Source organism: Oncorhynchus keta, chromosome 28 (assembly GCF_023373465.1).
Source record: "Oncorhynchus keta strain PuntledgeMale-10-30-2019 chromosome 28, Oket_V2, whole genome shotgun sequence".
Classification (NCBI taxonomy): Eukaryota; Metazoa; Chordata; class Actinopteri; order Salmoniformes; family Salmonidae; genus Oncorhynchus; species Oncorhynchus keta.
In genome coordinates, this window is record NC_068448.1 from 13,580,485 (window position 1) to 13,593,847 (window position 13,363).

The 13,363-nt window shown below is 46.9% G+C and overlaps 1 protein-coding gene and 1 long non-coding RNA gene across 4 annotated transcripts in view; one reads left to right on the top strand and one right to left on the bottom strand.

Annotated features, from left to right (window-relative positions):
* LOC118360508 (neural cell adhesion molecule L1-like) overlaps positions 1-13,363 on the top strand; it is a 165,364-nt gene that overhangs the window by 141,317 nt on the left and 10,684 nt on the right. The window contains 9 exon segments of the mRNA XM_052484931.1: positions 55-179; positions 6,007-6,108; positions 7,680-7,877; positions 8,043-8,113; positions 8,452-8,674; positions 9,184-9,299; positions 9,626-9,842; positions 9,931-10,050; positions 12,811-12,984. Coding sequence (XP_052340891.1) covers positions 55-179; positions 6,007-6,108; positions 7,680-7,877; positions 8,043-8,113; positions 8,452-8,674; positions 9,184-9,299; positions 9,626-9,842; positions 9,931-10,050; positions 12,811-12,984 — 1,346 coding nt within the window.
* On the bottom strand, positions 10,371-12,315 carry LOC127913205 (uncharacterized). Of its 3 annotated transcripts, none has more exons than XR_008085248.1 (3): positions 11,956-12,315; positions 11,461-11,730; positions 10,371-10,671 (listed from the first exon to the last, which is right to left on the bottom strand). It is a non-coding gene; the product is annotated as an uncharacterized LOC127913205 (long non-coding RNA). The 3 variants fall into 3 exon arrangements; XR_008085247.1 differs by having other exon boundaries at positions 11,461-11,865; XR_008085246.1 differs by having other exon boundaries at positions 11,461-11,910.

Consider the following 13,363-nt stretch of genomic DNA (forward strand, 5'->3'; position numbering starts at 1 on the left):
GTGTAATGACGATGATCTCAATCACGATCGTGACCAAGAATACATTATTTCCAGGTACACATTTGAGGGCCCAGACCTGATTGTGGCCAATGTGCAGACAGAAGACGAGGGTGTTTACACCTGTGAGGTCATCACCAACCTGGACAGGGTTGAGGCCAGCGGTTCCATCATTATAGTCGGTATGGAAATATCTATTGTATTATTTTTAATTGTATTCTCTTCTATGAAGAAGACATTTTTTATATTATTTTTTTAATTTAACCTTTGTTCGATGGGGTTAAGGTTCTTGAGGTTTTTCACACTGATCTCGACAAACCATTTCTGTATGGACCTCGCTTTGTGCACGGCGGCATTGTCATGCTGAAACAGGAAAGGGCCTTCCCCAAACTGTTCCCACAAAGTTGGAAGCACAAAACTGTCTACATTTACATTTACATTTAAGTCATTTAGCAGACGCTCTTATCCAGAGCGACTTACAAATTGGTGCATTCACCTTATGACATCCAGTGGAACAGCCACTTTACAATAGTGCATCTAAATCTTTTAGGGGGTGAGAAGGATTACTTATCCTATCCTAGGTATTCCTTAAAGAGGTGGGGTTTCAGGTGTCTCCGGAAGGTGGTGATTGACTCCGCTGTCCCGGCGTCGTGAGGGAGTTTGTTCCACCATTGGGGGCCAGAGCAGCGAACAGTTTTGACTGGGCTGAGCGGGAACTGTACTTCCTCAGTGGTAGGGAGGCGAGCAGGCCAGAGGTGGATGAACGCAGTGCCCTTGTTTGGGTGTAGGGCCTGATCAGAGCCTGGAGGTACTGAGGTGCCGTTCCCCTCACAGCTCCGTAGGCAAGCACCATGGTCTTGTAGCGGATGCGAGCTTCAACTGGAAGCCAGTGGAGAGAGCGGAGGAGCGGGGTGACGTGAGAGAACTTGGGAAGGTTGAACACCAGACGGGCTGCGGCATTCTGGATGAGTTGTAGGGTTTAATGGCACAGGCAGGGAGCCCAGCCAACAGCGAGTTGCAGTAATCCAGACGGGAGATGACAAGTGCCTGGATTAGGACCTGTGCCGCTTCCTGTGTGAGGCAGGGTCGTACTCTGCGGATGTTGTAGAGCATGAACCTACAGGAACGGGCCACCGCCTTGATGTTAGTTGAGAACGACAGGGTGTTGTCCAGGATCACGCCAAGGTTCTTAGCGCTCTGGGAGGAGGACACAATGGAGTTGTCAACCGTGATGGCGAGATCATGGAACGGGCAGTCCTTCCCCGGGAGGAAGAGCAGCTTCTCTAGAATGTCATTGTATGCTGTTAAGATTTCCCTTCACTGAAACTAAGGGGCCTTGCCCAAACCATGAAAAACAGCGCCAGACCATTATTCATCCTCCCCCAAACTTTACAGTTGGCACTATGCATTAGGGCAGGTAGCATTCTCCTGGCTTCCGCCAAACCCAGATTCGTCCATCGGACTGCCAGATGGTGACGCATGATTCATCACTCCAATGGCAGTGAGCTTCCACACCACTCCAACGGTGGTGAGCTTCCACACCACTCCAATGGTGGCGAGCTTCCACACCACTCCAATGGCGGCGAGCTTCCACACCACTCCAATGGCGGCAAGTGTCCACACCACTCCAACGGTGGTGAGCTTCCACACCACTCCAATGGCGGTGAGCTTCCACACCACTCCAATGGCGGTGAGCTTCCACACCACTCCAATGGCGGTGAGCTTCCACACCACTCCAATGGCGGCGAGCTTCCACACCACTCCAATGGCGGTGAGCTTCCACACCACTCCAATGGCGGTGAGCTTCCACACCACTCCAATGGCGGTGAGCTTCCACACCACTCCAATGGCGGTGAGCTTCCACACCACTCCAATGGCGGTGAGCTTCCACACCACTCCAATGGCGGTAAGTGTCCACACCACTCCAATGGCGGTGAGCTTCCACACCACTCCAATGGCGGTGAGCTTCCACACCACTCCAATGGTGGTGAGCTTCCACACCACTCCAATGGCGGTGAGCTTCCACACCACTCCAATGGCGGTGAGCTTCCACACCACTCCAATGGCGGTAAGTGTCCACACCACTCCAATGGCGGTGAGCTTCACACCACTCCAATGGCGGTGAGCTTCCACACCACTCCAATGGCGGTAAGTGTCCACACCACTCAATGGCGGTGAGCTTCCACACCACTCCAATGGCGGTAAGTGTCCACACCACCCCAATGGCGGTGAGCTTCCACACCACTCCAATGGCGGCGAGCTTCCACACCACTCCAATGGTGGTGAGCTTCCACACCACTCCAATGGCGGTAAGTGTCCACACCACTCCAATGGCGGTGAGCTTCCACACCACTCCAATGGTGGTGAGCTTCCACCACCCCAATGGTGGCGAGCTTCCACACCACTCCAATGGCGGTGAGCTTCCACACCACTCCAATGGCGGCGAGCTTTCACACCACTCCAATGGCGGTGAGCTTCCACACCACTCCAATGGCGGTGAGCTTCCACACCACTCCAATGGCGGTGAGCTTCCACACCACTCCAATGGCGGTGAGCTTCCACACCACTCCAATGGCGGTGAGCTTTCACACCACTCCAATGGTGGCGAGCTTCCACACCACTCCAATGGTGGTGAGCTTCCACACCACTCCAATGGCGGCGAGCTTCCACACCACTCCAATGGCGGCGAGCTTCCACACCACTCCAATGGCGGTGAGCTTCCACACCACTCCAATGGTGGTGAGCTTCCACACCACTCCAATGGCGGTGAGCTTCCACACCACTCCAATGGTGGCAAGTGTCCACACCACTCCAATGGTGGTGAGCTTCCACACCACTCCAATGGTGGTGAGCTTCCACACCACTCCAATGGCGGTGAGCTTCCACACCACTCCAATGGTGGCGAGCTTCCACACCACTCCAATGGCGGTGAGCTTCCACACCACTCCAATGGCGGTGAGCTTCCACACCACTCCAATGGCGGTGAGCTTCCACACCACTCCAATGGCGGTGAGCTTCCACACCACTCCAATGGCGGTGAGCTTCCACACCACTCCAATGGCGGTGAGCTTCCACACCACTCCAATGGCGGTGAGCTTCCACACCACTCCAATGGCGGTGAGCTTCCACACCACTCCAATGGCGGTGAGCTTCCACACCACTCCAGCTGACACTTGACATAGCACGTGGTGATTTTAGGCTTATGCGCGGCTGCTCGGCCATGAAAATCCATTTCATGAAGCTCCCGTTGCTTCGAGAGGCAGTTGCAACAGAGGATAGATGATTTTCACGTGCTACGCACTTCAGCACTCGCCAGTCCCGTTCTGTGAGCTTGTGTGGCCTACCACTTCGCGGATAAGTCATTGTTGGTCCTAGACGTTTCCACTTCACAATAACAGCACTTACAGTTGACCGGGGCAGATCTAGCAGGGCAGACATTTTACGAACTCGTTGGAAAGGTGGCATCCTATGACGGTATCTCTTCAGTAAGGCCTTTCTACTGCCAATATTTTCTATGGAGATTGCATTGAAAGGGTGTCCACATACTTTTGTGTATATTGTTTGCTTAGAAAAATTTAGAAATGATTAGTTTTAGAAAGGCACTGCAGGTTTAGTGGAGAGGGAATCGATGGGACAGCCAAGGAGAAACCAAAACAAACAACAGGCCTTCTTCAACAGCCCACCGGAGCTGCATCTCTGAATGGTCAGTCACTCCACCGGAGCTGCATCTCTGAATGGTCAGTCACTCCACCGGAGCTGCATCTCTGAATGGTCAGTCACTCCACCGGAGCTGCATCTCTGAATGGTCAGTCACTCCACCGGAGCTGCATCTCTGAATGGTCAGTCACTCCACCGGAGCTGCATCTCTGAATGGTCAGTCACTCCATTGGAGCTGCTTCTCTGAATGGTCAGTCACTCCACCGGAGCTGCATCTCTGAATGGTCAGTCACTCCACCGGAGCTGCATCTCTGAATGGTCAGTCACTCCACCGGAGCTGCATCTCTGAATGGTCAGTCACTCCACCGGAGCTGCATCTCTGAATGGTCAGTCACTCCACCGGAGCTGCATCTCTGAATGGTCAGTCACTCCACCGGAGCTGCATCTCTGAATGGTCAGTCACTCCACCGGAGCTGCTTCTCTGAATGGTCAGTCACTCCATTGGAGCTGCTTCTCTGAATGGTCAGTCACTCCATTGGAGCTGCTTCTCTGAATGGTCAGTCACTCCACCGGAGCTGCATCTCTGAATGGTCAGTCACTCCACCGGAGCTGCTTCTCTGAATGGTCAGTCACTCCACCGGAGCTGCATCTCTGGATGGTCAGTCACTCCACCGGAGCTGCATCTCTGAATGGTCAGTCACTCCACCGGAGCTGCATCTCTGAATGGTCAGTCACTCCACCGGAGCTGCTTCTCTGAATGGTCAGTCACTCCATTGGAGCCTTCTCTGAATGGTCAGTCACTCCATTGGAGCTGCTTCTCTGAATGGTCAGTCACTCCACCGGAGCTGCATCTCTGAATGGTCAGTCACTCCACCGGAGCTGCTTCTCTGAATGGTCAGTCACTCCACCGGAGCTGCATCTCTGGATGGTCAGTCACTCCACCGGAGCTGCATCTCTGAATGGTCAGTCACTCCACCGGAGCTGCTTCTCTGAATGGTCAGTCACTCCACCGGAGCTGCATCTCTGAATGGTCAGTCACTCCACCGGAGCTGCATCTCTGAATGGTCAGTCACTCCACCGGAGCTGCATCTCTGAATGGTCAGTCACTCCATTGGAGCTGCATCTCTGAATGGTCAGTCACTCCACCGGAGCTGCATCTCTGAATGGTCAGTCACTCCACCGGAGCTGCTTCTCTGAATGGTCAGTCACTCCACCGGAGCTGCATCTCTGAATGGTCAGTCACTCCATTGGAGCTGCTTCTCTGAATGGTCAGTCACTCCACCGGAGCTGCATCTCTGAATGGTCAGTCACTCCACCGGAGCTGCATCTCTGAATGGTCAGTCACTCCACCGGAGCTGCATCTCTGAATGGTCAGTCACTCCATTGGAGCTGCTTCTCTGAATGGTCAGTCACTCCATTGGAGCTGCATCTCTGAATGGTCAGTCACTCCACCGGAGCTGCATCTCTGAATGGTCAGTCACTCCACCGGAGCTGCATCTCTGAATGGTCAGTCACTCCACCGGAGCTGCATCTCTGAATGGTCAGTCACTCCACCGGAGCTGCATCTCTGAATGGTCAGTCACTCCATTGGAGCTGCTTCTCTGAATGGTCAGTCACTCCATTGGAGCTGCTTCTCTGAATGGTCAGTCACTCCATTGGAGCTGCTTCTCTGAATGGTCAGTCACACCATTGCCAGTAGCGTAACACCCACGTGAATAATAAAATAGAAGACATCAGAACTTTGAAATAACACATATGGAATCATGTAGTAACCAAAAAAAGTGTTAAACAAATCTAAATATATTTGTGATTTTTTTAAAGTAGCCACCCTTTGCCTTGATGACAGCTTTGCACACGCTTGGCGTTCTCTCAACCAGCTTCATGAGGTAGTCACCTGGAATGCATTTCAATTAACAGGTGTGCCTTGTTAAAAGTTAATTTGTCAATTGTCTTTCCTTAATGCGTTTGAGCCAATCAGCGACGACAGTTAAGTGTGTTCATAAATTCCCTCTGGAGTTCCAGAGTGCACCCCAGGCGTTCGTAAATTCAGAGCGTTGGAGCGTACAGAGGGCCGAGGAGTAGGGTTCATCCGAGCGTTCTGACCTTACAATGGCAGTCAAGCACCCAAGCTATCTAAAGTTAGTTAGCTGGCTTTCTAGCTACTTGCAGATACAAATGAGAGAACACCTCACTCTGACCGTTTTACTCGCCCTAGCAGAGCTGATTAGGCTGTGCAAGGCAGAAACCAAAAGGTGCACCGAGTGGGAGCCCCTGGACTGACTTTGGGAAACCAGGAATATGTTCTGTTAACGATGTCTTTAATATACCTCTCTGTGTTTCTCCCTCTTCCAGACCGTCCAGACCCCCCCACCCAGCTCCAGGTCTCTGACCCTAAGGGCCGCAATGTCACCCTGAGTTGGACCGCAGGAGATGACCACAACAGCCCTGTCATAGGTAGTCTAACAACCAACACACTGACACTAGAATGAACACAACATGACCACAACCACCCTGCAGTAGGCTGACAACCAACACACTGACACTAGAATGACCACAACATGACCACAACCACCCTGCAGTAGGCTGACAACCAACACACTGACACTAGAATGACCACAACATGACCACAACCACCCTGCAGTAGGCTGACAACCAACACACTGACACTAGAATGACCACAACATGACCACAACCACCCTGCAGTAGGCTGACAACCAACACACTGACACTAGAATGACCACAACATGACCACAACCACCCTGCAGTAGGCTGACAACCAACACACTGACACTAGAATGACCACAACATGACCACAACCACCCTGCAGTAGGCTCACAGCCAAGTCATGGAGACATACCATGCACAGTTTGAGCTACTCCAGGCTAGCTCAATGCTGCACTCTCTTATTGAGTAATTCATATTGAAGGCCGACCGGGGTACCGCAGGCTTTCATTAGAAACACAATTATCCTTATCACTTCTTCTCTGTGCGATTTTAAATAATTAGTTCAAGGACATTCATCTGGTACCATGATTGTAATTGATTTCATATTTATTTACACAAAGATTGACCATGAAGTGTGACATTTTTCAATTCACTATAATGTGCTGCTAACAATGCCTGCAGTACTGCGGTCGGCCTTGAACCTCCGTGGCTGAAATGAGATGGGGCAGTCATTCTCCCCTGCTCTCAACAGACACTGATCCCTGACCTCATTTACAATGGTATTTGTTTTGTTTTAAATAGTCTACATGCTTTTGATTGAGCTTACCTAGCTGGCCCAATGGAACCAATCAAACAGCCCCAACAGTGCTAACTGCAAACCCTGCCTATCTGTCACCTCAGGCAAGCTCAATCAAATGCTCAGAATTATTAGAACCCAGGTCTGATTGATACTACAGCCCTGTGATGCTTGAAACTACAAACCCATAGCTGTCCTATCATGTATCTCCCCTGGGAGAGTATTAGTTTCAGTGGAGATGACCACAGCTGTCCAGGCCTGAGACAGGATAGACACTGCTGCCTGACTTTGATAACAACATCACTTTGAGTTACCAACCCCATACCATACAATCATTATATCATCATATCTCTCTTGAGAGCACGGAAGTCTGTTTTCTCATTACATGGACTGAGTGATTTCTGCTTTGTCATATTTTACTTAATCTCTTCTGCTTATTGGTTAAGTCATTGGACCATTGGACCCCTGCATTGTCACTGATTCTCTCTCTCTTCTCTCTGTTTTCTCTCGCTCTCTCTTCTCTCCTCTCTTTTCTCTCCCTCTTTCTTTTCTCTCTCTCTCTTTTCTCTTTCTTTTCTCCCTCTCTCTTTTCTTTTCTCTTTTCTCTCTCTTTTCTCCTCTCTCTTTTCTCTCGCTCTCTCTTTTCTCCTTCTCTCTCCTCTCTCTTTTTCTCTCCTCTCTTTTTTCTCTCTCACTCTCTCTTTTCTCTCGCTCTCTTTTCTTTTTCTCTCTCCTCTCTTTTTCTCGCTCTTTCTTTTCTCTCTCTCTCCCTCTCTCTCTCCAGTGTTTGTGGTGGAGTTTGAAGATGGTGACTCTAAGGAGCGGGGTTGGGAGGAGCTGAAGAGAGTCAGTGGAACTCATGAGAGCGTGACCATTTCTCTGCAACCATACATGTCCTACCGCTTCCGGGTCATCTCCATCAACAACATCGGGAAGAGTGACCCCAGCATGCCCTCTGACCTTCACAGCACCCCACCTCAAGGTTAGATATTATAATATATCAAAGTTAAATATCAAGTAGAGATGAACCAGGCTAAATGTTCTAAATGATCCAATACATGGAACACATCTTTAATGGTTTAATCAAGCTTCCAAGCTTTAATGCTTTAATCAAGCGTGAATTACTCCAACCCCTCCATTACTCCAGCTCCAGACAATAACCCAGAGAATGTGAGGAGTGAGTCTACAGACCCAGACACCCTGGTCATCACATGGGAGGTGAGGCTTGTTAAATCAAATAAAGATATGTAACCCATTATTATTATTAGCTTTATTACTATTATTATTATCATTCATATTATTACTATAATTACTATTACTTTCATCATTATTGTTATCACACTAGAATTATTATTACTATTATGATTACTAGTGTTATCATTGTATTATCATTATTACTATTATTATTGTCATTATTATTGTCATTATTATTATTATTGTTATTACCCTTACTATTATTGTCCCCTACCACCACACACTAGAACATTTTCAAAATGTTTTTGTTATTATTGTAGGAAGGGCTGATTGGCTCATATCCCTGTATGTCACTGTCACAGGAGATGGACAGGCGTGTGTTTAACGGCCCAGAGTTCCACTACAAGGTGTTCTGGAAAAGGGTGGTAGGTGACACAACCTGGTACTCTAATGTCTCCACTGAGCCACCGTACATCGTCACTGAAGTGGGCAAATTCTCCGCCTTTCAAATCAAAGTTCAGGCTGCCAATCAGAAAGGAGAGGGACCTGAGCTTGACCCTGTGACTGGTTACTCTGGAGAGGACAGTAAGATTTTGTTTTAGAATTCCCGCTTTCTGTAATTATCTCTCTCTCTCGCTACTGTGTTCTCTCCTCTCTTTCTGTAATGATCTCTCTCTCCCTCTCTCTCTCTGGCTACTGTGTTCTCTCCTCTCTTTCTGTAATGATCTCTCTCTCCCTCTCTCTCTCTGGCTACTGCGTTCTCTCCTCTCTTTCTGTAATGATCTCTCTCTGGCTACTGCGTTCTCTCCTCTCTTTCTGTAATGAAGAATAAAGACATTTCAAATGTCATATTATGTATATATAGAGGTGTCTAACCCTCTCCCCTGAACACTCCCTCTGTTTCTGTCTCTCCCTCACTCTCATTCCTGCTGTTCTCATTCTCTCCTCTTATTCTCCCTCTAATGATGACCAATTAGTCTATTGTGTTCACCGGGAAACAATACAATAATAAACACTCAAGTGATGAGCAAGATAATGATTGTATCTTTCTCTCCCCTCTCTGCATCTCTCCCCCTCCCCCCCCCTTCCTCCAGTCCCCCTGAAGGCTCCTCAGAATGTGGCTATGGTGCTGCTCAACAGTTCAGCCATCAGGGTGACATGGGAACCAGTGAACGAAAAGACTGTCAGAGGACACCTGCTGGGATATAAGGTGACTTGCACCTTGTCCATGTTCAACTCCAGCTCTGGCACTGAAATAGCTTCTACAACAAGAGAGATACAATGACTGTCTATTTCCTGTCCCCTTTACTCCTCCCCCCTCTGTGTGTCATATCAACATCATAACCATGACATTATGGCCACATAGAGCTTTATAACTTCTTCCCTCCCAGATCCACCTGCTGAGGGTTGGCTCCAGGGGCCACCACCGGGGCTGCATACATTACACATCATAAACATGACCTCACAGCTACATAGAGCTACATAGAGCATTATTACAGCTTATAACCTTCCTCCTCTGCCCTCTCTCCTCACCAGATCCACCTGCTGAGGTTTGGCTCCAGGGGCCACCACCAAGGCCGTAGGGCTAGAGAGCCAGACACCAGTGTTGAGGTGGAGACAGGGCCCAAAGAGGAGAAGAGGGTCCTGGGGGGACTCAGACCCTACTCTCACTACACCCTCACTGTCACTGTGTTCAACAGCAAGGGAGAGGGCCCCCCCTCCAAGACCCTGTCCTTTGAAACTGACGAGGGAGGTGAGAGAAAGGGAAAAGCAGGGGGGGACAGACAGTGTACACTGCAGTGGAAGGATACTCTAATCAAGCGTGCCTGTGTTCCTGTCAGCTCCTGGCCCCCCGATGTCCTTACGCCTGGACAGCCATGCAGGCACAGAGATGACCCTACACTGGACACCTCCTGCCCAACCCAACGGAGTTCTCAAAGGATACCTGCTGCAGTACCAGAGTGGTTACCTTACTACACCTCTCCCCCTTAACTGGCTATCTTTAATTAGACGAGGGTAGTCTAGTAATCTAGTGATGTGCCCTTGAGCAAGGCACTTAATCCTAATTACTCCTTTAAATGACTAAAATGTAAATATGTGTGTTCAACTGACTGTCATAGTAAGTCTACACGTCTTGTCTGTTTCTCTGTCTTGTAAAAGACAGCAGTGCTACTTATTATCATATGGTATCACTGATCTATCTCTATCGCTGTTGTTTCTCAGTGACATATTGTTGATGTATTACCAGTCACTTCTAGAGATGGCTAGTGAATTATATATCAATCATATTCCATCAATCCATCAAGACAAACCTACATAACGTTATAGACCATTCCTCAACTATGTCAGAGACAAACCTACATAATGTTATAGAATATTCCTCAACTATGTCAGAGATAAACCTACATAATGTTATAGACTATTCCTCAACTATGTCAGAGACAAACCTACATAATGTTATAGACTCTTCCTCAACTATGTCAGAGACAAACCTACATAATGTTATAGACTCTTCCTCAACTATGTCAGAGACAAACCTACATAATGTTATAGACTATTCCTCAACTATGTCAGAGACAAACCTACATAATGTTATAGACCCTTCCTCAACTATGTCAGAGACAAACCTACATAATGTTATAGACTCTTCCTCAACTATGTCAGAGACAAACCTACATAATGTTATAGACTCTTCCTCAACTATGTCAGAGACAAACCTACATAATGTTATAGACTATTCCTCAACTATGTCAGAGACAAACCTACATAATGTTATAGACTCTTCCTCAACTATGTCAGAGACAAACCTACATAATGTTATAGACTCTTCCTCAACTATGTCAGAGACAAACCTACATAATGTTATAGACTATTCCTCAACTATGTCAGAGACAAACCTACATAATGTTATAGACTCTTCCTCAACTATGTCAGAGACAAACCTACATAATGTTATAGACTATTCCTCAACTATGTCAGAGACATAATGTTATAGACTCTTCCTCAACTATGTCAGAGACAAACCTACATAATGTTATAGACTCTTCCTCAACTATGTCAGAGACAAACCTACATAATGTTATAGACTCTTCCTCAACTATGTCAGAGACAAACCTACATAATGTTATAGACTATTCCTCAACTATGTCAGAGACAAACCTACATAATGTTATAGACTCTTCCTCAACTATGTCAGAGACAAACCTACATAATGTTATAGACTCTTCCTCAACTATAGACATAATGTTATAGACTCTTCCTCAACTATGTCAGAGACAAACCTACATAATGTTATAGACTATTCCTCAACTATGTCAGAGACAAACCTACATAATGTTATAGACCCTTCCTCAACTATGTCAGAGACAAACCTACATAATGTTATAGACTCTTCCTCAACTATGTCAGAGACAAACCTACATAATGTTATAGACTCTTCCTCAACTATGTCAGAGACAAACCTACATAATGTTATAGACTATTCCTCAACTATGTCAGAGACAAACCTACATAATGTTATAGACTCTTCCTCAACTATGTCAGAGACAAACCTACATAATGTTATAGACTCTTCCTCAACTATGTCAGAGACAAACCTACATAATGTTATAGACTATTCCTCAACTATGTCAGAGACAAACCTACATAATGTTATAGACTCTTCCTCAACTATGTCAGAGACAAACCTACATAATGTTATAGACTATTCCTCAACTATGTCAGAGACAAACCTACATAATGTTATAGACTATTCCTCAACTATGTCAGAGACAAACCTACATAATGTTATAGACTCTTCCTCAACTATGTCAGAGACAAACCTACATAATGTTATAGACTCTTCCTCAACTATGTCAGAGATAAACCTACATAATGTTATAGACTATTCCTCAACTATGTCAGAGACAAACCTACATAATGTTATAGACTATTCCTCAACTATGTCAGAGACAAACCTACATAATGTTATAGACTATTCCTCAACTATGTCAGAGACAAACCTACATAATGTTATAGACTATTCCTCAACTATGTCAGAGACAAACCTACATAATGTTATAGACTATTCCTCAACTATGTCAGAGACAAACCTACATAATGTTATAGACTATTCCTCAACTATGTCAGAGACAAACCTACATAATGTTATAGACTATTCCTCAACTATGTCAGAGACAAACCTACATAATGTTATAGACTCTTCCTCAACTATGTCAGAGACAAACCTACATAATGTTATAGACTATTCCTCAACTATGTCAGAGACAAACCTACATAATGTTATAGACTCTTCCTCAACTATGTCAGAGACAAACCTACATAATGTTATAGACTATTCCTCAACTATGTCAGAGACAAACCTACATAATGTTATAGACTATTCCTCAACTATGTCAGAGACAAACCTACATAATGTTATAGACTCTTCCTCAACTATGTCAGAGACAAACCTACATAATGTTATAGACTATTCCTCAACTATGTCAGAGACAAACCTACATAATGTTATAGACTATTCCTCAACTATGTCAGAGACAAACGTTATTGACTGTTCTAGTCGACCTTTCCTCTCTATGCCCCTGTAGTCGTGAAGAGTGACGACAACCCGATGCAGGTGGAGACCATAGACGACCACACTGATAGACAGACACACACACACACACAAATAAACACACGCACACACACACACACACCCTAACCTTCCTGTCTGTCCTCTGTAGTCGTAAAGAGTGACAGCCCGATGCAGGTGGAGACGATAGACGATCACAAGGTCACTCACCTGACCCTGAAGCAGTTGGACCCTCACAGCCGCTACCGCTTCTACCTGAGGGGGCGCACCTCGGCCGGGGACGGAGAGCCTATCACCAGGGAGGGAGCTACCACACTGGACGGAGGTAGTACTGCAGGAGGAGTATTTATAGAACACACTGAGAGGGTTAACACTAACAGGTTGATTGATTGACAGCCCATCACCAGGCACCACACTGGACAGAGGCAGTTCTGCAGGAGGAGTATTTATAGAACACACTGAGAGGGTTAACACTAACAGGTTGATTGATTGACAGCCCATCACCAGGCACCACACTGGACGGAGGCAGTACTGCAGGAGGAGTATTTATAGAACACACTGAGAGGGTTAACACTAACAGGTTGATTGATTGACAGCCCATCACCAGGCACCACACTGGACGGAGGCAGTTCTGCAGGAGGAGTATTTATAGAACACACTGAGAGGGTTAACACTAACAGGTTGATTGATTGACAGCTCATCAC